This window comes from Harpegnathos saltator, unplaced genomic scaffold (assembly GCF_003227715.2).
Source record: "Harpegnathos saltator strain DR-91 unplaced genomic scaffold, Hsal_v8.6 scaffold288, whole genome shotgun sequence".
Taxonomy (NCBI): Eukaryota; Metazoa; Arthropoda; class Insecta; order Hymenoptera; family Formicidae; genus Harpegnathos; species Harpegnathos saltator.
In genome coordinates, this window is record NW_020230081.1 from 309,203 (window position 1) to 332,458 (window position 23,256).

Here is a 23,256-nt window from a genome sequence, read left to right on the forward strand (position 1 = left end):
CGCGTTCAGTACCGCGATTCTGTAACTCGTTATTGGAGTTAACGACAGTTTCGTTATTGTTGCGCAGCTTTTCTACGGTATACAAAAGCTGCGCAACGATAACGAAAGTGTCGTTAACTCCAATAACGAGTTACAGAATCGCGGTACAGCGAAGACAACCGCTCAGTGAGCGATTAGTGACTAAAAAATACGATTTCACTTAAAATTTAATATACATACCTGTTCAATACTTTGCAAAAGACGCATTCCCATTTGAGTGACTTGCACTATATATCTATCCCTCCGTTGCTGATTTTTCAAAATGTAAGAATTGGGTGCGTTCACGACGGTTGACTCAACGGTTGAGCAACTGTTGAATAATTCGTCAACGTTATTGGTCTAAATGTAAGGATCTAACAGTAAGGACCAATAGTCACTAATCGCTCACAGCGGTTTTCTTCGCTGAATGCAATGATGCTTGACATACTTATGGCATACCACGTATATTTCATTTCTCGCCTTTCGTTGTGAATTACTGCGCAGGCGTACTCCGTAGGCGAATCAGCAGCTGTCATCTTTCTTGAGTCGGAATACGTCCCGAAAGTCATTAAAAAAAAAAGTGACAACCTTTATGTCCGCGACCGTACGTCCTCACCGCACATACGATCGAAGGGGAGGTAGTTGATACATATCGCAGCTGTCCCTCCTCTTTGTATCCCTTCTATCGCACGTGCAAGTAGTGATGCGATATTGATGAAGTTTTCTGCGCATGCGCGATATTTTCGGCATTATACAAGTATCTAAGCAAGCACATGGGGATATCGTTGTGCACCCATATTATTGAAAAATATTTGTAGAGTCCTATATATATATATATATAAACTCTGAAAACTTAAAATTTTTAATATATATTATATATATATGACATAATTATCTAGCATGCATAAACCAGACATCGACATATTAACCTACTGCCCCATCTGCCGGTCGCATCCCGCCAAAATTGCCACTCATATGCATACGTTACTGAATTTTTCACCAATATCACAATACTGCGTGCAAGAAAGAACACGCAGACTCAAAACAGAATACATCCTTTTCTATGCAAGCTCTATTCCTATTTTTCACTGCAGCTTAAATATAATATGTCCATGGATATCTATTATAACTGCTATAGATGGAATCCAACATTTTTTCGCACACTGAGGAGCACCGTACCATGCGTCAGGGGAAATACTCCTCTAGCGGATCCACTAGAGAAAATGCGGAAGCACCGAGAAAATGCGCAGTAGGTGGGGGCCGTTGGAGGAGAAGTACTTCTCTTGACGCGGCACGGCATGGTGCTTTCTACTGTATGCTCAGTTGCTTAGTTTGAAAAACACTCGTTAGAAACCGAATTCTTAATATAATTCTTGGTATATTGGGACTTGGTAGAATACTTGGCATACATATTATTTATATTTATTTATACTTAGTATGTATTAATCAACTTAACATATATTTTTTGTACATCTTTGAAAGAAGTTAGATCTTAATGTAGTACAATTCCTATAAGCATCAATGAAAGATAAAAGAGATTCAGTTGAATAGGTTAAGGTATCCTTTTTTTCTTTATATAAAATAAACCAGTATTCTCTTATTATTTTGATAAATTTATATCAAAGATATTGATAAAAGAAGTTCAGGATACATCATATCCTGTTTTTTGGTAGTAAAAATTATAACGTCTCATACGTTATAACTTATATTTAATGTGCATTGTAACATTTGCTATATGTAACTATTTATTTTAAAGCTAAATTTCTTTTTGTATTTTCATATAAGTCTAGTGAATCAGATACATGGATCGTGGCAAAACAGGAGTTGGAAGAGCTGGCAAAAGTAAAATTGCTCAGCATCCATCAGATTTATTTGCATTAGGATCAAAGAGTTCACGGAATGAAAGTTCTGATGCTAAAAATAGACCAGGTGTTGTTCATACAAAACCAAGTAGTAGTTTGACAACTTCTGGTAAGTAACTATTTGATATTAATGATTCTTGTTTGACAATATTAATATAACATCAAATTAATATTTGTACTTGTATGTATATATTGATATGTATATACTGGTACAATGGTACTGAAAATATACAATGTTATATAGGCAGTGATAGAAAAAAAGATGCACCTTCAGGATCATTACAGTCATTTCAATATATACCACAGAAAAAACCTAAGTTAGCAGGTCATGTTGGTCCTCATCGACCACCTTTCCCTAGTGCAGAAGCTTGGGAAGTTGTAGCTATAGACAGTGATCCTGTTGACTTTGTACCTATGACACTTGAAGCCAATGAGAATGATGAAGGTGATAAAGTTATAGGCATAATATGTGGTGCTGTAAAAACACTGAAGAATCAGAAATGGAAGCCTGAGATACTGATCTACATGGGACTATTATTTATAGCAAAAATTCGCCCATCTATTTTCTCGAATGATTGTATATTACACGCATTGTCATCTCTCTTAAAGAGAGACCAAAGTTATAATTTTAAAAGCAAGGGAAATGCATTGGTTCCTGTATTAGCCGCAAATCTTCTGATGAAAGGATTCTGTGATAAAAAGAACTGGCCAGAAATATTCGTAAAGGTTCTCCTGATTTCATATAATATATCTCATGTTTCACTTTTAATATACTTTTAATATTTACACCAGCCTTTTTACAGCTATATACGGACGATGCCGTCGGGGAACGTGTCTGGATTGATCACGAAGAATGCAAAGGTTTTGTCGACAATATAATGACTGGTTTCAACACAAGACAACCACCTAAATCTGCACTTCAGTCCGAGTTTCCGGTATTAATGCCGCGAGACTGCCAAAGCCCCTCTACAGTAGATGACGAAGATCCGACAACCTCGGCAACATCATTATCTGCGGACAAGGAAAAAATAGAGTTCACTGTTAGTCCGCGATATACACATTGCATAGAGAACGTAGAGTCCATAGTATTGGAAGCAGTAAAAGAACAATTAAATAGACGCCAACCAGAGACCATTACGAGAAACTTTTTGAAACTGCTCTCTGCGACGTGCGGCTTTGTTGAGATCAGAAATATTGCTGTTGCCAGATTAGAAATGTGGTTGCACAATCCTAAATTAATGAGAACCGCTCAAGAAGTGCTTAGTTACGTGTGTTATAATTGTACAACACACACTCAAAGGGATGTCGAAGTAATAAGTCAATTGGTGAAGATGAGGTTGAAGACAAAAGCTGTAATTAATATGTACTTGAACGGTGTCAAAGAACTGATAGGACTACACCCGGAGAATTTAGCTACTATGCTGAAACATACGATCTACAACGAATTGTCAAACGCACGCAATCCGAACAACATGCCCATGCTAGCGATAATGTTTCAAACGTTACCTGAGCAGGCGGCAAAGTTGCTTGCGGAGATTTTTCAGGAGTTACTTATGAACCGTGAAGATTATCTGAGGCCATTGCGAGCGTTACTTCGAGAGATCGTACGTGTGTGTAGGCATGATATACATCTCGTAGCTTTCGCACAAACACTTATGTCCGAGAGAGCGGACTTGGCTCAGCAGTTATTGACTTTCGAGTTTAAGGATCGTATGTTCATGTCCATAGCGGATCTGCTATGTCTTTGTATGTTCATGGGAATAAGCCCGCAGGTAAAGGAAGCGATATCCTTATCACAGCGCGCGGACAAGAAAGACGTCTCTCTGCTGACCAATTTCCATTCACTTGTGTCCACGATACAAATCGAGGCGATACTGTGGTTACAAAACTCGGCACAGCAAATGTATGCTGTCGGGAGAAACGATCTTCTACACGCGTTGCAAAAGATCCTGTACCTGGAGCCTCATGAGCAGTATTACAAACTGGACAATTGGCCGCCGGAGTCGGACAGAGCATTTTACTTACGATTGGTGTCCGACGTACCCTTGCTGGAGGATACACTGTATAGATTGCTGTTATTTGGCCTTTCGAAGGAGAATAGCATTACTCATTCAGAGACGATGGAGCTGACCGATCAGTTGATACGACGAGCCGCCGCTAGTTCGACAGAAAATGTTTTGATGTTACGTGTTGAAAAGACGCAGCTAGTCGAACTTATCTTCAATCTCTCGGTATATCAGCCCCCGGGGACGATAAATATACCCGTAGATTATGTGCCACCGTCATTAGCGATATCTAATCTCTACTGGAAAGGATGGATAATGATATTAATTCTAGCTGCTCATAATCCAGATACGATAGGTGTGAGTGCGTGGAAAAATTATCCTATTTTGAGAACGTTGATGGAAATGTGCATTACTAATCATTTTTCATATCCACCGCCAAGTATGGCTATCCCGGAGATTATGGAACAAGAGCGTTCGAAGGAGCTGCAGGTCGAAGCTATTGAGAAGCAGGATATATTGGAATATGAGTCACACTTGGCCGCAGCGTCTACTCGAATCCAATTGTCCGAGCAGAACAGTTTCTTGCTGTCACAATTGATCTCTATGGATCCAACCGGAATCGCCAGAAGGCCACCACCGGGCGTGCTGGAGCAGATACAGCTGTTGAATACCACTCACCGATTGGGCCATTTGTTTTGCCGATCGCGTAAGCCAGATTTCTTGCTGGATATTATCCAGCGTCAACAGCAAAACACGTCGCAGAGCATGCCGTGGTTGGCAGATCTAGTGCAGAACAGCGAAGGTTCATTAAGCCAGCTGCCGGTGCAGTGTCTTTGCGAGTATCTACTGACTACTAGCCCGCAAACGGTCGAGAAGCAGCCTCGACAACAGCAACTTTTAACCCATCTTCAAACATTGTTGACTGACCCTGATGAAGATCAACAGCACGCTTATGAAGTCCTTGAGTACTTTCTCAGGAGATTAAGTAGCCAACAGAGTAGCAGTCGTCTACAAGCTATCACTGGATTGAGGATGATTCTTGATACTATGACTCTTGATGACGAAAATATGGATGTTGACGCAGAAAACGAGAGGTAAGTTCATAAAAATTCTTGAACTGTGTCCTGGAAAAAAAAAAGAAAAAAGAAAAACACTTGATCTTATATTTCCCGATCTTATATTTAACACATTTTATACTTAACATATTTAATACATTTTAGAGAGAAATGGCTTCTACGAAAATTGCCATCCATACCTCATTTTTTATCAGTACGTGGCTTGCTTTCTACAGCGTTGCGTAGTGCTTGCCAAGTCGAAAATAGTCCTGAATTGGTGCAAGCTTACATCTCGTATCTAGCAACACACACCGTCGATGATGATCTACCTGAATTAACCGACTTAGCCAATGAAATCTCTCAATTGGTAGTTGAACGCAGCACAATTATCGCTGCCATTTTACCGCAACCCGAAAGCGACAATCAGCAAACCAGACAAACCCTGCATGCTTTTATGGCGATTTTCTGTAATTATCTTCAGAAGGCTCGCTTGCCGAGACGAGAAGATTATCAATGGTCAGAAAGTCAGGACCAAATTCTCGTCCAATGGAGCAATGGAGAAGAATGCACTATGCATATCCTTGTGGTTCATGCTATGATTATACTGTTAACGTACGACACATCAGAAGACGATTCGTTGTTTAACAGTTTGCTGGAGACGTGGTTCCCGTTAACAGAACCACCAAAGGCCTTCCTTGTTGACACCAGCGAAGAAGCATTGCTTATACCTGATTGGCTTAAATTAAGAATGATCAGGAGTAATGTCCCGCGGTTAGTTGATGCTGCATTGAAGGACCTTGAGCCTCAGCAATTAGTACTTTTCATACAAAGTTTCGGGATACCTGTGTCTTCTATGAGTAAGCTGCTGCATACGTTGGACAATGGTGTCCAAATAGACCCAGGATCAGTCGGTGAAGCTGTACTGGACAAAACATATATGGCACAGTTGGTCCAAGTGCAACACAGAAGAGGCGCAACGGGCGGCCTGGTTTTTGTCCAAGTGTTGCAACTAATAGAGCCGCAATTGCCCGACGAGAGCATCTTGACCATACAGAAGCTGCAGAAGCCGTTGCCGCCGAGCGCCACGGTGCAGAAGCAATCAGTGATACAGTGCTCCGTCAAGACTGATGTACCTCACTTGATAAATCGGCTGTTCATCGAGAATATCCCCATGAATCAGAAAATGGACGCGTACAGGCGTCTTCACAAGATCCTGTCGAAGGATCTACAACGCTGCGGGAAGGAGAGCGGCGCGGTGGTGCTGGCGATACAACATATATGCAGCGTGTTGAGCTCTATGCAGGTCAAACAATTCTTGACCTCGCTCGTGCATATACGACATTGTTCGTGCAATTTAATGCGCATGATACTCTTTCCGCTCAAAAAGCCAATGATGTCGCAACACATACTTGATTTGGCACGTAATATGTGCTTAAACCTGATATCGTTGATAGGCGATGTGAAGGCGCCGGTGCTCTCGATCCTCCGGGATTTCGCCAACGTGCAATTGACGAAGACGTCGCAACGTACGGAATTGTTGAGGTTGATCCAGAATCATGAAAATCCTGGTTCGATGTTGGAAAGCACGGACCCTGTGAATCTAGAGGATGTAGGCCGCAGATTGCTGGATCTTTGTCTCAAACAGCAGAAGAACGACGTCTTGGTCGAAGCGATGGCGAAACTATTAGTCAGTGATAGTAACGAAGGTGCGTTGAAGCCTCGTACGGGCCTGTTGATTGATTGGTTGGCATCGGTAGAACCCGAATTAATTGGTACTTGTCCCAACCTACAAATGAAACTTTTGTTTGGAAAGACGAAAGTACGTATTGTTATCGACGGAAGTGTCACGAGCTCTCATTCTTGCAGACCATATTTGTTGACTTTGTTGACACACAGAGCCAGCTGGACCACTTTACACAAATGTGTTCAGCATTTGTTAAGTAAATGCGACGACGGGTAAGTAAAAACATATCTTACAAATGGGCATAATAGATAAGAAGAAATATCGAGAATATCAGAGAACTGGCAGTATTAGAAATTGAGGAGCTTTTGCTTACCAGGCAAGTACTCCACTCTACTGACTAACCAAGCTGTCATCCTGATAATCTCTTCCTATTTTTATTGATAGTCTTAATTATCAAGATTACTGATCAAGTTACTGATCGTTTGATAATTTACGTAAATGTATATGACATAAATTAATGTTTTATACAAAGAAAAAGTGCATATTACGCAAATCAGTGCTATATTATATAAATTAGTGTATATATTCTATACTTACAAAACTATATTTATATACTATAAATATGGAAAATTATAAACCTTTACGAATTGTAGATACGATCCAACTGCTGTATTGGATTTCTTATGGGCGTTAACATGTAATCCAAAATTATGGCAAGGTAGAGATAAATTCACACCGAAACATTATGTCCCGGAAAATATTTTGCTTCTGCAACAACAACAGTTACTTAACTTAGTGGCGTACATAGTGGCTGAAGCTATCAGTATTTGCAATATGCAGAACAGGAACGCAGCTCTTGCTAAGATGTATGTAAGACTAGATCTATTACTACATTGCATATCCGTTGAAAATCACTTGATCGCCAGTGTGGTTATATATTTAGCAGAACGCATGATGGGTAATAGCAGGTATATATTTTACAATTATTTATATAAATGTGACCATTTGCGGACGATACCGTCACCACGGCGGTAACACGATTTTGCTTCTCAGGTCGAATGCCGCTGCTACAGCGGTAAACAAATAAGAAACGCCAATGCGAAGTTTAATGTACAATCTTATTTTATACATGCTCGACCTGCTGGGAAACAGAGTTGAAAGAATACTCGTCCGCAAAGGGTTAATATATACAAATATAAAGGAGCGTCTGACAATGCGTATGACTGCTCATTTCGTTTGAGATATCTCGAATTTGTTGGCAATCTATGACCAACTGCGAGTGGTACATATTTGTTTTACGAGCGATTGCACGCGTTGTGTTAGATATCCTTTATATATTCTTTATATATTTCAAAAAAATGGCCAATAGAAGTAGATTATTATATATATATATATATATATACACAAGATCAATTCTACAAAGATTTAATAATTTTTGACGGTACAATAATGCACCGCGAAGTTTCTGCATATAAAACTTTCGCGTAAAAAATTGACACTTGTATCTCAATTATTATTAAATTCGGTAAGTTCGTGGGGAAATTTTTACAAAAAATTCGAAGTCGATACTTTTATAAACAAAAATAATTTTTTTGTTCTATTTCTCGTTCTCTCTCTCTCTCTCTCCCTCCCTCCCTCCCTCCCTCCCTCCCTCTCTCTCTCTCTCTCTCTCTCTCTCTCTCTCTCTCTCTCTCTCTCTCTCTCTCTCTCTCTCTCTTCCTCTTTTCTCTTTCTGTTCTCCCTTTTCTCCTCTCTTTTCTTCTCTTTTTCCCTTTTTAGTTGGATTCTAGGTATATGATATTGATTATACTCCGTTGACAACATAGACGTAAATTCAAACAAAACATTACATTTCAAAGAATGCTTTTATTTTTGCAACAACCACAGTTGCTTCACTTAATAGTGGCTCAAACTGTCACTATTTGTAATATGCAGAACAGGAACTTGTGTTGTTGATATATAGAATATCTAGTGGTAAATATATGAAATATCTATGTGTGTCATATACTTATAAATTATGTTAATGTGTCAAAAATAAAAAAACATACTATTCTGCATACAACGTACAATTCTGAATTATTAATTAAGAAGATAGGTGAACGATCATGCCGCGACGCGGTGGATAGCGACATCCGCTGTCATGTAGATTATGTCAAACTGTGAACATGAAAAAAATGTTACTTCAGCATTCGCTTGTTGTTGTTGGTGGGTAGAAGGTTGAGACATCGTCTTGTGCGCTATCATTCATTAATTTTCTTGACGATATAACTTTATTTTGTTCTTCTCTTTTTCGGTAGTAAGTCATTGAAAAAAACAAGAGTAAAGTTGTGGTCTTAGGAATATCTTATAGTATATGACTTTAAGACACTTTCTTATAATGTTTGAAAGACTTCTGTTTTTTGATTAAACTTAAACAAGACGTCCTTTAAACATGCATATTACCCGAGATGATTATAAAAGTATCTGCTTCTTTGTATCTTTACTATATTATACAAATAATAATTATGGACTTTTCTTACTGTTTTCAAGTATTGCAAAAGGATGCAATTTATTGTTTTCAAATGTTGTAAAGAAACTAAGCCGCTGAATTGACTATTAATTCTTAAAGCGGTATTTGGTTTAATACATGTATTTGTAAATATTACAAATTTTTACAAATTTAGAATTGTAAAATTTAATCTTTTCCCACCAGCTTATCAAACATCAAATGGAATTATGATTATGAGATACAAGCAATGGCCATTTAAGATGTATTAATTTTATCATAGATTTATATACATAGACTGTCTTCTTGCGAGAGTTTTGAAGACATGATATAAAGGAAAATACATCATACATATGTTTTGGATCTGCTGTCTCCATCTAGCTTCTTGTTATATTATATTTCTTCAATAGAGTATAAAAAAAAAGTTAAGTAACAAATGACACAGGCTATCCTTGTTAGGTATAGTCTTTGCAGCCTCTTGTGGAGCATTCAGACTATGTATGTAAGCCTATGGATTTAATATCCATCTCTTTAAGATTTCTGCTTCCTTGCCGCGGCTATATTTTGAATTATAATGTCACATGATAATGCCTTATGGCTCCTGGTCTTTCACCACTCAATTCCTGATTGATGACGTCAGAAGCAAAGAACACATTTTTAAAATATTCTGATGTCACCATCCAAGATGTCACGGTGAGCATCCAGGAGCCTTAATGCATGCAACTAAAACGGTTTCATGTTCCTTTCTTTACACAATTTTCTTTAACTTGCAGCGTAGATTCAGATATGACTCATCAATTTCTGTTGCACATGTACATGAAAATTCCTAAAGTCATCTGTTACCTGAGCATTTGCCAAACGAACAAATTCGTCAATGGAGCAAAAATAACCGATTGGGTGGGCTCAGTGCTCGATTGCATGAGCCATTCTTTGTTGACAGCTTTGGCAGCAACGCCCAGACAAAAGTCTTGGAACTCCAAATCCCAAGAGTTCGAACTGTGTGCTAGAAAAATGGCAGCAGTACATCCGATATTAGTGTTACGACAATTGCCGATGTTAGCGTCTTCCTTGATGGGAAGATGTTATCTTGATTTCGGGCAATTTCGCACAGGCCACCATTTGAATCTCTTCACGCAAGTAATGGGTCTGCTCGAGCTTTTGCAACCGCATTTGTTTACAGAAGAACACGAAATTTCGTTGGAGAATAATTTGGAGAATTACTTCCAATGCTTTCAAAATTATGGACCTATTAAGGATCTGATACCTTTGCTCAACAGATTCGTGTCGTTATTACAATCCTACATCACACACGATCCACAACGGGCAATGAGATACTTACAAAAACATGCACATATCCTGCACGAATTGCAAGTGCATTATCCTAATTTAACTGCTTTGAGAGTACTCGTATCGAGTATACCTGTGCCGAAAGAAGGAGACGACGCGGATGATATCCCAATCACTATAGCTCCCACACTTTCACCTGCCGAATCAGTTTTCCCACAGCATTGGCAGTCATTGTTGGCCACTCTTACGAAGTTGCATGGTGAAGGTACAGCGATATGTTTTTTCACGATACTTTTTCCTTTCACTAAGTAATGTTAATATAAACGACCTGCGAACATGATTATTTTTATAATATATGTGCGACATGAAAAATTAATCAATTTTTATCATTTACAATTATCTTATATGATACAACTTCTTTCATAATATTCTATATCTGAACGTAGATGTATTCAACGCACTTCAGGAGATCGAGCATTTATCATCACGGAAACCTTTAGTTTTGGAGCCCATAATGGATAATATAGCAGAGTTGTTGGTATCTCCACAGGGTAATATTAGAACTCTAGCGCATACTCTCCTTGCCAGAGTACTGAAACATCGTCCTTTGCCAAACGCGAACATATTATCGGCATTCCAGCGGTGTTTGGATAGTCATAGAGCGGATGTTCTTCTATCAGCTCTGGAAAAACTACCAGACATTGTGCTATGTATGCAAGGTAAAACGCCAATTTATATAAAACGAATTTCCCTTGTTATTGTTTTATGAGTGAATTTTTTTTATTTCTCTGTTTTAGAACATGCTTTACCATTGATGAAAAAGGTGTTCGAATTGGGAGTAAATTCGAATGTCAACACTATACCTTTCATCATTAAAGCTATTGCTCTATTAAACACGCAACAAGGTTGTTGAGGCTCTTAAGTAAAATAAGATAAAAAGAAATGTATAGAGAGATTTAAAATAATATAAATAAAATAAATATTTTTGTAAGAATATTTCACTTGAAAGAATATTTCAGATTGCACAAATATGCTTTGGTAATCTAAATTCTTTTGTATAAATTTATATGACATATAAGAATTTTGACCACATATTTTTTCATTTCTGACATTATGAATCAAGAGTTCCACGGTAAATTCACAAGAACTTTAACTTAATTTAAGAGGTTATTTTAATAATAAAAAAATTAATAAAATTTTCTATGAATAAAATGGTATTTTCTACGAATTAATAAAATATCCGTTTTCTATAAATTAATAAATATTATTTATCTAACCTTTTAGAGACTGTATCTTTTTTATATGAATATGAATGTAACTACAAAATAAATAAAACAAATATTTTACATTTTAATTATACTTTATGTTTACTTATATTACACTTACATGGTTATGGGAAAAAAAAGATATTTAAATTCGCATTATTTTAATTTAAATAATCATTTTTAATAGTGTATAATACAATGCATTATTTACATTTAGATTAATTGCATCAAGGCAATGCAAATTCAAGCATCTTATTTTTTTTATACAAATATTTACATATATAATTATAAAACTCTATTTTCTAGGAAAAACACAGAAATTTATAATATAAATTTATTGAAAAGCTTCAGGAGTTACATTATTGACCGCATAGTTTTTCATAAACATAGAAATGGCGTTTCTTATATCCCATTCCGCATCCTGAAGGTATTTATAGCAGTATCTAATATTCATTGTAGTAAGTTCGCGTAAAAATCTAAGTAGTTGCTCCTTCTCAGACACACTAAGTACTGTTGGAGAAAATTTAGGAGCAGATTTAAATTCATATTTTACATCGCTGTTATTAGCAGGCGTACCGTCGATATAATATTGGTCATTAGTGATACAATATTCATTGTCTTCCTTTCGTATGATAATGAAAGTCCGATTGAATAACATGGGTGAACAGGGTAACGTCCGATATGAAAATAATCCCTGTACCGAAATAGCTATGTGATTGTCTCCTTCGTTTAACAAATCGATATAAAAAGTCTTAAAGTTGTGTAACGTTGGTGGCTGTCGTTGAAGTGCGGTGATTATCTTTTCAGGTCCCCATAACAGGAACTCATGACATTTGGCATAATCCACGAATTTCAACAAATTTCTGTTTGTAGAGAATGTTTTAATGATTTCCTTATATGTGTGATTTGTTGTGGTACCTAATGTCATGGAATATACCGCATTCTTGTCATACAAACCATTCATAACTATTCTATCGTCTTGATCATATAACGTAAAGAAATGTCTGACAAATTGCTTAATCAAGGAAATTTTTGTTCCACTGCCGAGATAATTACTCTGTATACAGGGTACGAATTTCGTTTCCATTCCTATGACAATTCCATCTAGCTTCTGTAGATGCGGAAAAACATTTTTCACAGCATGTACATATTCCTGGGAGCTTGTATATTTTGTGCAAAGTGGATTCCCATCCAACCAAAGTTCGCTTATTTTAAATTCGCAGAAATAACGCAAATACTCTACGTCCATAATCTGATTATGCCTCAGATCTAGTTTAGTCAAATGGTAACTGAAGAACTTGTCAAATAGTATGATAGCTGTAATCTTATTGTTCTTCAGGCTTAATTCACGCACAGGCAATCTGGACTCTCGATTGTTACCCATAATTCCCATTTTGCTACAAAGCAGAATAAAATGTAGGATCTTTGGTATAGAGATCGGGCAAAATATCGAACCTAGTGCCTTCTCATTCTCGAAATCATCAAGATTGAATACTTTTTTTATCGGTTCATATCTATCATGTAGAGCTTGCGCAATGACTCTATTTGTATTTAGTTGTAGTTTGTGTACACTGAAAAATCCCAACACAATGTCCATGTACAATTCTTGACCACCTGGCAATGTTATACATAGTCCTTGCTTCACTATATTTTCAATGGTAGTAGCACTGCATTTTGCTAGGAATGTACTCTTGTGTTTATCTTCGATGGTATACATAATTGGTATTAGAAATTCTGATTCACAAGCAGTTACTACAGCACGTATGACATCAGTCCGACTATGTAAAGCACCATTAAAGATGATAAATTTGTGCCACAAATCTTTACGACTCGCAAGGTTCATCTCATGACTGTCAAACGATGGCTTAGAATGTGAAAGTCGATGTGGCTCCCACGATAATTTTATTAAATTATTATTTGATGTCGTTGTTGGTAATGCCATTATTAACTTATTGTGAAGAATGATTCCAAATTCCAAATTCTTCCAAATTCTTTATATATCAAATTACCTAATTATATAAAGCCATAATATAATAATCGAGTTTTCGTATAGTTTTTCTAAATCTTGCAGACACTCTCACTGAAAAATTATCTTTTTCACAAAGCTATACGTAATGTTTTTGAGCTGTTTCTCTTACCGAATTTATGTTTCTTTTCTTACGATGTTTCTTACGATGTCACTTCACCTATTCTTTTCTCTATCTTTATCTTTCAGTCTTATTTTATTTTGATAGAAATATATAGAAATAAGTCACGGTATATTCCATTAAAAGCATCGATAAGGTTAAATATTGTCAGCTTTACGGAATTTAACATGTATAAAAACCTTTACAATGTACCAATATTTTAACCTTAACTGCGGAACCTTCAGAATAACGTTTCAGCTTCAGGTTAGAATATTTATGATGCTTTCAACAGGCTATGAAAGAATTAGGCCGTAAGCAACACTGGAATGTCGACTAGCTAAAATTTCGGTTCCTTCGTAGAAAGCGCCACGTAAAGTGCTCAAAGTTAATTAAATGAATAGTAGTTTCCCCGCCTTATTTATATATCAGAAATATGGTTAGTTTAAATTACTTTCTCCTTGCTCTGATCTACAAGATAACTCTATTTTTGGTTTTCAGCATCAAGAACAAATTATTTGTATTAATTACATGTATCATTGATTGAATTAAAAAAAAAAAGAAAGATATTAATCTCATATTTATTAGCTTATTACGGTTATTTTTTCTTATAGTTCTTTAAATATGTAAAATCAAATTTTCATTATCTAGATAATAAAAATTCAATTGTGCACATAATAAAGAGCCTATTAAAATTCTATTAATTTTCTCTCTCTCTCTCTCTCTCTCTCTCTCTCTCTCTCTCTCTCTCTCTCTCTTTGTTGACACATATCAAACATCAAAATGTCACTCTTTCTCTAGATACATTCTCGCTTCCTGGATTAATCAATAATTATGGAAAACGCTTAACTAGAAACAATGTAGTTACTCAGAAATTTCTGTTAATTATCAATTAATGGTAAAAAAGTCCGTGTGCACACGTCTAAAGTATGTAGGTAAGGTCTGTATATACACGTGCAAGGTATCTGAGTGTACAAGATCTGTGCTATCAAAATAATTTTTGAATTCAGTTCTCCAATATCACACAATTGAATAATAACAATGATTTATATGTATATTTGTATGTGTACTGTTTATTATTATATATTTTTGCATTAATATAATTATTTGCGTATTTTCGAAGATTATTGAGAATATGCTTTCTATTTCATTTCTCGTTAATCTACATTTTGGTTAGATTGCATAAATATTCGTAGCGTCGTGAAATAGGAGAATATGGTCGACAAATACTGTAAAAATCGTAATATATTAATATTCTAATGTTATGGTTTAATAGCTTATTATGTAGAAATTATTATAGCCTACAATATAGTTTTGTATCTATGTAGATAATATGACAATTAATATAATAGTAATATACATTAAAACTTTTCTTTACCGATGCATAATAACTTAGTGATAATGAAGGCATAACACAGGGTATCATAATTGTCAATGGTTTTTGAGCTCTCATTAACATGATCTGTACACTTTTCTGCAGTTCTACTGAATGTTTGTACCATTTCGCACTATAAACGGCCTCTCCGATTTTGTTACACTATAAAAGAGTTATCATATTTATTAGAGTTATCATATTTTTTATGAAATTTTATATAAAATGAGAGAGAGAGAGAGAGAGAGAGAAAAAGAGAGAGAGAGAGAGAGAAGTCGTTTTTTCCAGCGATAAGATACACTTACAATATAAATTAAATGTTCCGCTGGCCAGGTATGCATAAATACTTCCGATAATCCGCTACAAATTAAACCAACACATTGAATTTTTATTGATAGTCGCTGCTCCTGTTTAAAACAATGTACAAATTACTTTCAATTGATCAAAATATTTTCATAAAAAATAAAAGCCATCATATTCTATATATGTATAAATATAAATTTTTAATAATTTTTAACGAGAGTACAATGATAGATAAGAATCTTTTTGAAGGCTTGAAGTTAATGTTTTGCAATACATAGTATTATTGCAGAAAATAACATTAGAAATACGAATACTTACAGTAATAAAAACAAGACCCAATATTATTAATGCAGAAGTACTACAACATACAACTATGAATGCAAAGGGACGTATTACGCGAATAACTTGTTCCGTATACCTAAAATAGATGCATGGCGTGTATCAAGTTACAATATCATATTTTTATTAAAAAATTACCTCTTTTTTTATATTTCTAATTGATTGACATCATAAATAATAATAAAATGTAATATAATTATCATTTTTATCTTATAGCTCCAAAAGAACATGGCCTATTATGTTTTCTAATGTAATTAACATAAATAATCATGTAACAATTAACATTTAATAATTACATCTATAATATCAAAATCTGTCAAAAGATTTTGATATACACATACTGTTATATTCCTAAATTTTAGTAGAGTTTCATTGAAATATATATATAAATACTGGATGCAATGTACGCTTTAAAAATATACATATTAAAATTATGAATATTTGCGATACAATAAATGAAACACGTAATTTGGTATTTAATATATCTCACTTTAACAATTTCTGATGTTCTTGAATGCATTTCATCAAATCATAAATATTTCTAATTGCACGCAGATTTTCGGTTAATAATTCGAATCTCGCCGATGTAAACCAAAGTAAAAGCGATGTGAAGATATTTATACATATGTGACTAGCAGCTTGTAATGCACATATAGATTGATGTGCATAAACAATCGTTTTCATCGGTTGGTAGGAAACGTCAAATGGATATTCTGCCATTGTCGGGAATGGTTGATTAAGTGTTACAGGTCCACAGATAAAGATAATAGTGAATAGATATACATTGATTAAAGAGCCACCGTAAAAGATGACACATTTGCTTATATATTTTTGTAAGATAGCTTCCTCGTGTGGTTTGATCAATTTATAAAAATTTTCCATCTCAAAAATGATCGACTGGAATTGATTATATGCACTTTATATACGCAAAGAAGACGTGCATAATAATTAACACTATTTTCCTGGTATCACATATTATTCCTGACATTATAAGCATTTATGTTAAATATATTTTTGTTTTAATTACTTGTAAATGATGCAAATTAATTCTATATACTACAATATTGCATATCGCATGCATAGTAGCGCATATAATTATTATCGCTTCTGCCATAATAATATGATTATTAAGGTGATTTTTAACTGTATTCATTAATGATAGTGCCAAGCTTAAATGTAAAAGTATCGAGAAGTACTGATACAATGCTACACAGATAACTTTCAATTTAATTGCATCTTTTGGTTGTGGCCAAAAACAAATAACGAACAGACTTAATTTTACAACATAGATTACTTTTGCTAGCGTTAATTTTTCTCGCATGGTTCTATAAAAAATCACATATGTATTTATTCAAAATGTTATCGCGGAAATTTTATTGAAAATTAGTTGATTTAAAAATTAAGAAAGAAAAGAAAAACCGAAAGGTTCTTTCATTCTAATTTAGAAAATAGCTACTTTACATGCAATTAATATCTGAAGCAATGACCCATATAAATAATTAAATTAAATTATTAGGTTTACAAATTAATCCGTTCCATTTATCTAATAAAATTCAGCGTTAATTTACAGAAAAATGAAATATTTTAATTCTCGGAATATTCGCTACTATTATCAATAATTTTCCTCTTTGTGTCGGATATCTGATAAATCATTTCTTGAAAAAAAGGTGACGACTTTGAATTGATAAATTTGTCAACATTTTTATGAAACTCTCTCTTTTCTAGGATAAAATTATATATAAATATATATTCAAAGAGAGATAAAATTATATATAAATAAACATGTAAAGAATATACTAAAATTCTCGTGTTTAGCGTAACCGCTTCTGACTAGAATTATTGCTTCCAAAAGTTGTGAAATATTTTCTATTAATTTCTGAACATAATCTATTCTTATATTTTTAAATGGCACAATCTATTATAAGAATTATGACACGAATGATTATGAAATGCTCGTGGAGACTTTGTAAACGTCAAAATAGAATACTCTCTCGTTGTACATTTCTTGTAAAATAAAAACGGCAAGCATACCGCACTATATATATTTATGTTCCACGCATTAGCATTCATACCGATATTAACTATAAAAGAAATGGAATTTTAAAGAATCAGATAAATTCATCAGTTAAATCATTTTAACACGTATTTATGTTATTTTATGATATAACTGTTCGTCGAAATTATAATAGATAGAGCTTATAGACGGTAATCTTAATAATATCTACGTAAGACGGATATGAAGCAACAGAAGACTAATAAATTATGGAGTATGCAAGATATTAAGTGGGTTGCGCTATAATACAGCATAACAATAGCTCTAGATAATACATACATTACGCGGAATAAAACTTCTTAGTGCAGCTTTAGTCACGTTGCAATGCTGCAGAAGTAAGGAGTATATTTTACCTGTCATGAATAAACTGTGCAGATGTGTTTAAAATAATTTTTATTACTGTCTCTCAAGGACTCTATTTTTTTTCGCACATGGATTTTCCTTCCTCTTGTTATTAAAGTATAGAGAGGTGAATAATATTTTACTCAATAGTTTAGTATACTACTACTACTATTCCTACTACTATTACTACTACTACTACAATTACTACTGCTGCTACTGCTGCCATGTATGTATTGCCATGTATGTGGCGTATTATTGTTATGCGTGTATATATATATATATATATATATATATATATATATATGTTACCTCACTATGTTGCTTACTGTATATAATAAAAGTTAAATTTTCATTATGTACGTTATAAATCCTATCAAAAATCTATTAATTCTCTTTCTTTTCGTTAACGCATAGATAAAACATCAAACTGTCAAAGTATCACTCTTACTTTAGATATATACTCGCTTCCTGGATTAATCAATAATTACGTGAAATGCGTAGCTAGAAACAATGCGGTTAGCCGGGAATTTTTAGTAATTGTCGATTTATCGATGGTAAAGCATTCGCGGGACTGAGTCCGCGAATCTGCTATCAAAACAATTTTTGAGAATTCATTATTTTCCCAATACCACACGATTTAATGATAACAATGATTTATATGTGTATTGTTTATTATTATTTATTTCTAGAACGAATACAATGATTTGCCTACTTTCAAAAATTGTCAAGAATATGCTCTCTCTTATATTTCTGGTTCGTCAACTTCTTGGCTAGTTTGCATAAATATTCGTAGCGCCGTGAAATAAGAGAATATGGTCGACAAATACTATAATAATTGTAATATGTTAATATTCTAATACCGTTATGGTTTAACAGCTTATTATTTAGAAGATTTATCATAGCCTACAATATACTTTTGTGTTTACATGATATAACAATTAATATAATAATAATATATTAAAACTTTTCTACCTTTGTATAATACCTTTGTATAATAGTTTAGAGATAATGGTGGCATGACGCAAGGTATCGTAATAAGCAGTGGCTTTTGAGCCCTCATTAAAATGATCTGTATACTTCTCTGAAGTTCTACTGAATGTTCGTACCATTCCACACTATAAATAGCTTTTTCGATTTTGTTATTCTGAAAAAGAAATATCATGCATAAAATACTAAATAATTCTAATATAAAATTCTATGAAATAAGAAAAGTCGATTTTTTCAGCGACGAAATATATTTACAACATGGATTAAATGTTCCGCTGGCCAGGTATACATAAATACTTCTGATAATCCATTAAAAGCTATACCAGCGCATTGAATTTTCATTGACAACGGTTGATCCTATTTAAAATAATGCATAATTTCTTATAATAGATCAAAATATTCCATTAAGAAATCCAAACAGCAAAAGGTGCAAAAACAGATTTTGCATAGTATCTGCTGCAGATTCTGTCAGAAGTTTATTAGCAGAAATATAACAAGATCTGATGGCAGAATATTATCCCACACACATGTGAAAAAATACTGATGACAGAAATCGAAAAGGATTTGTCATGTCAATGTATTTAAATGGAGCATATTGTAGATCTTGCTTGTTTTCTGCCGTTAATCTACACTCAGATTCTGTCAGCAGATTTTGTCGACAGGACACGAGCGGGATACGAACACAGATGTCTACGGATCTGTCGACAAATCCTAATAGAATCTGTTGCCCATTTGTTGATAAATTGTTAACAGATTTTTTTCTGGAGAATAAAAGCTATATTAACCTGTATAAATAAATATAAATTTTCAGGAATACAATAGCGAACAAGAATTTTTTGATGATTTGAAGTTGGCGTTTTGCAACAGTACTATTACAATAAATAATCATAATGCGAATACGTACAGTAACAAAAATAAGACCCACTATTATTAATCCAAGGGTACTAAAACACATAACTATGAATGCAAAGGGACGTATTGCGCGAATAACTTGTTCCGCATACCTAAAATAAATGTATGGCGTGTATCAAACTAAAATATCTTATTTTTATTAAAAAACTATTTCTTTTATAATCTAATCGATCATAAATAATAATAAAATGTGATGTAATTTTCATTTTTATTTTATAGCTGCAAGAAATGTAGGCTATTATGCCTTTTAATGTAATTAATATAAATAATTTTGTAACAATTAACATTTATTATTCATATCTATAATATCAAAACCTGCTAAAAAACACACACACACATTTACTGTTACATTTCCAAATTTTGGTAGAATTTCAATGAAATACATATATAAATATTGGATGCAATGTACACTTTGAAAATATACATGTTAAAATTATAAAGAATATTTGCGATACAATAGGTGCAACAGTTAATATTAGTATTTAATATGTCTCACTTTAACAATTTCTGATGTTCTTGAACACACTTCGTCAAATCATAAATATTTCTAATTGCATGCAGATTGTCGGTTAACAATTCCAATCTCGCCGACGAAAACCAGAGTAAAAGCGTAGTGTAGGTATTTATACATATGTGAGCAGAAGCTTGCAATATACATATAGACTGATGTATATAAGCAATCGTTCTCATCGGTTGATGGAAAACATCAAATGGATATTCAGCCATTATTGGAAAAGGTTGATTAAGTGTAACAGGTCCAGAGATGATGATAATAGAGATCAGATATATACCAATTATAGATCCACCGTAAAAAATGACACATTTGTTTATATATTTTTGTAAGATAGTTTCCTCGTGTGGTTTAATCAATTTATAAAAATTTTCCATTTCGAAAGTAATTGACTGGAATCGGTTATATACACTTTATATAGAAAGAAGACGTAATAATTAACATTATTTCCTCGGTCAATCATCCCATAATATGACTTCTAATATTATAAACATTTATATTAAATATATTTTTGTTTTAATTACTTGTAGACGATGCCAAATAATTCTATATACCACAATATTGCATATTACATGTGTAGTAGGGCATATAAATATTGCCACTTTTACCATAATAGCAGGATCATTAAGGTGATTTTTAATTGTATTTATTAGTGCTAGCGTCAAGCCTAAGTGTAACAGTATCCAGAAGTACTGACACAGTGCCACACAAATGATTTTTAATTTAATTGCGTCTTTTGGTTGTGGCCAAAAACAAGTAATGAACACACTTAATTTTATAAAATTAATTACTTTTGTAAACTTTAATTTTTCTCGCATTTTTCTATAAAAAAAATCACGTATGTATTTATTGAAAATGTTATCACTAAAAATTTTATTGAGAATTAGTTGATTTAAATAGTTTTCATGATATAATAGATACAATTAAGAGCAAAATTAAATGGAAAAAAAAGAAAAACCGAAATGTTCATTCATTCTAATTTAGAAAAGAACTACTTTAATATCTGCAATTAATATCTGAAATTAATTTGCATAAATGATTTAAATTATTAGGTTTACAAATTAATCCGTTCCATTTTTTAAATAAAATTGAATGTTAGTTTACAGAAAAGTAAAATACATTTTAATTCTCGGAATATTCGCCACTATTATCAATGATTTTCCTCTATTTTTTCGAACATTTGATAAATCTCCTTTTGAGAAAATGTGACGATTTTGAATTGATAAATTTTTCCGGATTTTCTAGAATAAAATTATATGTAAATATATATTGAAGAGCAAATGACAAAATAGACATGCCAATATATTAAATTTTTCGTGTTTAGTGTTACCGCTTCTGACTAGAATTATTGCCTCCGAAAGATGTGAAATATTTTTTACTAATTTCCGGAGATAATCTACTCTTATATTTTTAAATGGCACAATTTATTATAAGAATTATGACACAAATTATTATGAAATACTTTTAGAGACTTTGTAGATGTCAAAATAAAATACACCCCTGTCGTATATTTCTCGCAAAATAAAGACGGCAAGACATCATACCGTCCGATATATATCTATGTTCCACGCATTAGCATTCATACCGATATTAACTATAAAAGAAATGGAATTTTAAAGAATCAGATAAATTCATCAGTTAAATTATTTTAACACGTATTTATGTTATTTTATGATGTAACTGTTCGTCGAAATTATAATAGATAGAGCTTATAGACGGTAATCTTAATAATATCTACGTAAGACGGATATGAAGCAACAGAAGACTAATAAATTATGGAGTATGCAAGATATTAAGTGGGTTGCGCTATAATACAGCATAACAATAGCTCTAGATAATACATACATTACGCGGAATAAAACTTCTTAGTGCAGCTTTAGTCACGTTGCAATGCTGCAGAAGTAAGGAGTATATTTTACCTGTCATGAATAAACTGTGCAGATGTGTTTAAAATAATTTTTATTACTGTCTCTCAAGGACTTTATTTTTTTTTCGCACATGGATTTTCTTTCTTCTTATTATTGTAGTATAGAGAGGTGAATAATGTTTTACTCAATAGTTTAGTATACTACTACTACTACTACTGCTACTACTACTACTACTACTACTACTGCTACTACTACTACTACTACAATTACTATTGCTACTACTGCTTTCATGTATATATTGCGTGGCATATTATTGTCATGCGTGTATATACAGGGTGTTTGAAAGTTTATCATGCAGACGAAAGTTGGAGATAGATTGGGTGTAGCCGAGAAGAAAAGTCATGTACCATAATGTCAAATTGGCAATAGTTACCGAATTATTAAATTAAACATGTGAGCCAATGAGCGCGTAAAGAGTGTTGGGCGGTCGTCTCTTGTGGCTTGCGCTCGCTCGCTCGTCGTTCGCGCTCGCCTCTTGTCGCTTGCAGTTGCCCCTCGCCGCGCGCGCTCGCCTGTCGACGCTCCTTGATTCCGCCTATACCAAATGTCTACGTGCTTACCACGGCCGCGCAACGCTCTCTACGCGCTCATTGGCTCACATGTTTCAATTAATAACTCGATAACTAATGCCAATTTGACATTATGGTACATGACCTTTCTTCTCGGCTACAACCAATCTATCTCCAACTTTCGTCTGCATGGTAAGCTTTCAAACAGTCTGTAT

General features: G+C 33.9%; 4 protein-coding genes and 1 long non-coding RNA gene across 15 annotated transcripts; 1 reads left to right on the forward strand and 4 right to left on the reverse strand.

Moving 5' to 3' along the window:
* The first annotated feature begins 1,239 nt into the window (after positions 1-1,239).
* On the forward strand, positions 1,240-11,539 carry IntS1 (integrator complex subunit 1). 8 transcript variants are annotated; one of them, XM_011139085.3, is made up of 9 exons: positions 1,260-1,453; positions 1,804-1,989; positions 2,125-2,606; positions 2,684-4,980; positions 5,107-6,897; positions 7,279-7,593; positions 9,884-10,662; positions 10,844-11,116; positions 11,195-11,539. In XM_011139085.3, the coding sequence occupies exons 2-9, from the start codon at positions 1,821-1,823 to the stop codon at positions 11,308-11,310; spliced, it is 6,222 nt and encodes a 2,073-aa protein (XP_011137387.1). In that variant the 5' UTR covers positions 1,260-1,453; positions 1,804-1,820; the 3' UTR covers positions 11,311-11,539. The 8 variants fall into 8 exon arrangements, 7 of the variants coding, with proteins under 7 accessions (XP_019696374.1, XP_019696373.1, XP_025155436.1 ...); XM_025299649.1 differs by having other exon boundaries at positions 7,279-7,491; XR_003113031.1 differs by lacking the exons at positions 10,844-11,116; positions 11,195-11,539 and adding an exon at positions 9,570-9,803 and having other exon boundaries at positions 1,240-1,453; positions 9,884-9,962.
* A 412-nt stretch (positions 11,540-11,951) lies between these two features.
* On the reverse strand, positions 11,952-14,258 carry LOC105181981 (nuclear RNA export factor 2). Of its 2 annotated transcripts, none has more exons than XM_011139089.3 (2): positions 13,801-14,258; positions 11,952-13,671 (listed from the first exon to the last, which is right to left on the reverse strand). In XM_011139089.3, exon 2 carries the CDS (start codon positions 13,602-13,604, stop codon positions 11,997-11,999), a length of 1,608 nt encoding a protein of 535 aa, XP_011137391.1. In that variant the 5' UTR covers positions 13,605-13,671; positions 13,801-14,258; the 3' UTR covers positions 11,952-11,996. The 2 variants fall into 2 exon arrangements, with proteins under 2 accessions (XP_011137391.1, XP_019696380.1); XM_019840821.2 differs by having other exon boundaries at positions 11,952-13,742.
* A 590-nt stretch (positions 14,259-14,848) lies between these two features.
* Positions 14,849-17,168, reverse strand: LOC105181989 (odorant receptor 67c-like). 2 transcript variants are annotated; one of them, XM_011139110.3, is made up of 7 exons: positions 16,827-17,168; positions 16,600-16,696; positions 16,290-16,512; positions 15,779-15,878; positions 15,463-15,564; positions 15,164-15,322; positions 14,849-15,014 (listed from the first exon to the last, which is right to left on the reverse strand). In XM_011139110.3, the coding sequence occupies exons 1-7, from the start codon at positions 17,118-17,120 to the stop codon at positions 14,943-14,945; spliced, it is 1,047 nt and encodes a 348-aa protein (XP_011137412.2). In that variant the 5' UTR covers positions 17,121-17,168; the 3' UTR covers positions 14,849-14,942. The 2 variants fall into 2 exon arrangements, with proteins under 2 accessions (XP_011137412.2, XP_019696375.1); XM_019840816.2 differs by having other exon boundaries at positions 16,290-16,696.
* A 1,689-nt stretch (positions 17,169-18,857) lies between these two features.
* On the reverse strand, positions 18,858-21,398 carry LOC105181990 (odorant receptor 49b). Of its 2 annotated transcripts, none has more exons than XM_025299671.1 (6): positions 21,129-21,398; positions 20,590-20,996; positions 20,086-20,185; positions 19,437-19,538; positions 19,180-19,338; positions 18,858-19,020 (listed from the first exon to the last, which is right to left on the reverse strand). In XM_025299671.1, exons 1-6 carry the CDS (start codon positions 21,213-21,215, stop codon positions 18,937-18,939), a joined length of 939 nt encoding a protein of 312 aa, XP_025155456.1. In that variant the 5' UTR covers positions 21,216-21,398; the 3' UTR covers positions 18,858-18,936. The 2 variants fall into 2 exon arrangements, with proteins under 2 accessions (XP_025155456.1, XP_025155457.1); XM_025299672.1 differs by having other exon boundaries at positions 19,167-19,338.
* Positions 21,399-21,407: 9 nt separating this feature from the next.
* LOC112588771 (uncharacterized) lies at positions 21,408-22,229 on the reverse strand. Its single transcript, XR_003113033.1, has 3 exons — positions 21,935-22,229; positions 21,724-21,845; positions 21,408-21,426 (listed from the first exon to the last, which is right to left on the reverse strand). It is a non-coding gene; the product is annotated as an uncharacterized LOC112588771 (long non-coding RNA).
* Between the last annotated feature and the right edge of the window lie 1,027 nt (positions 22,230-23,256).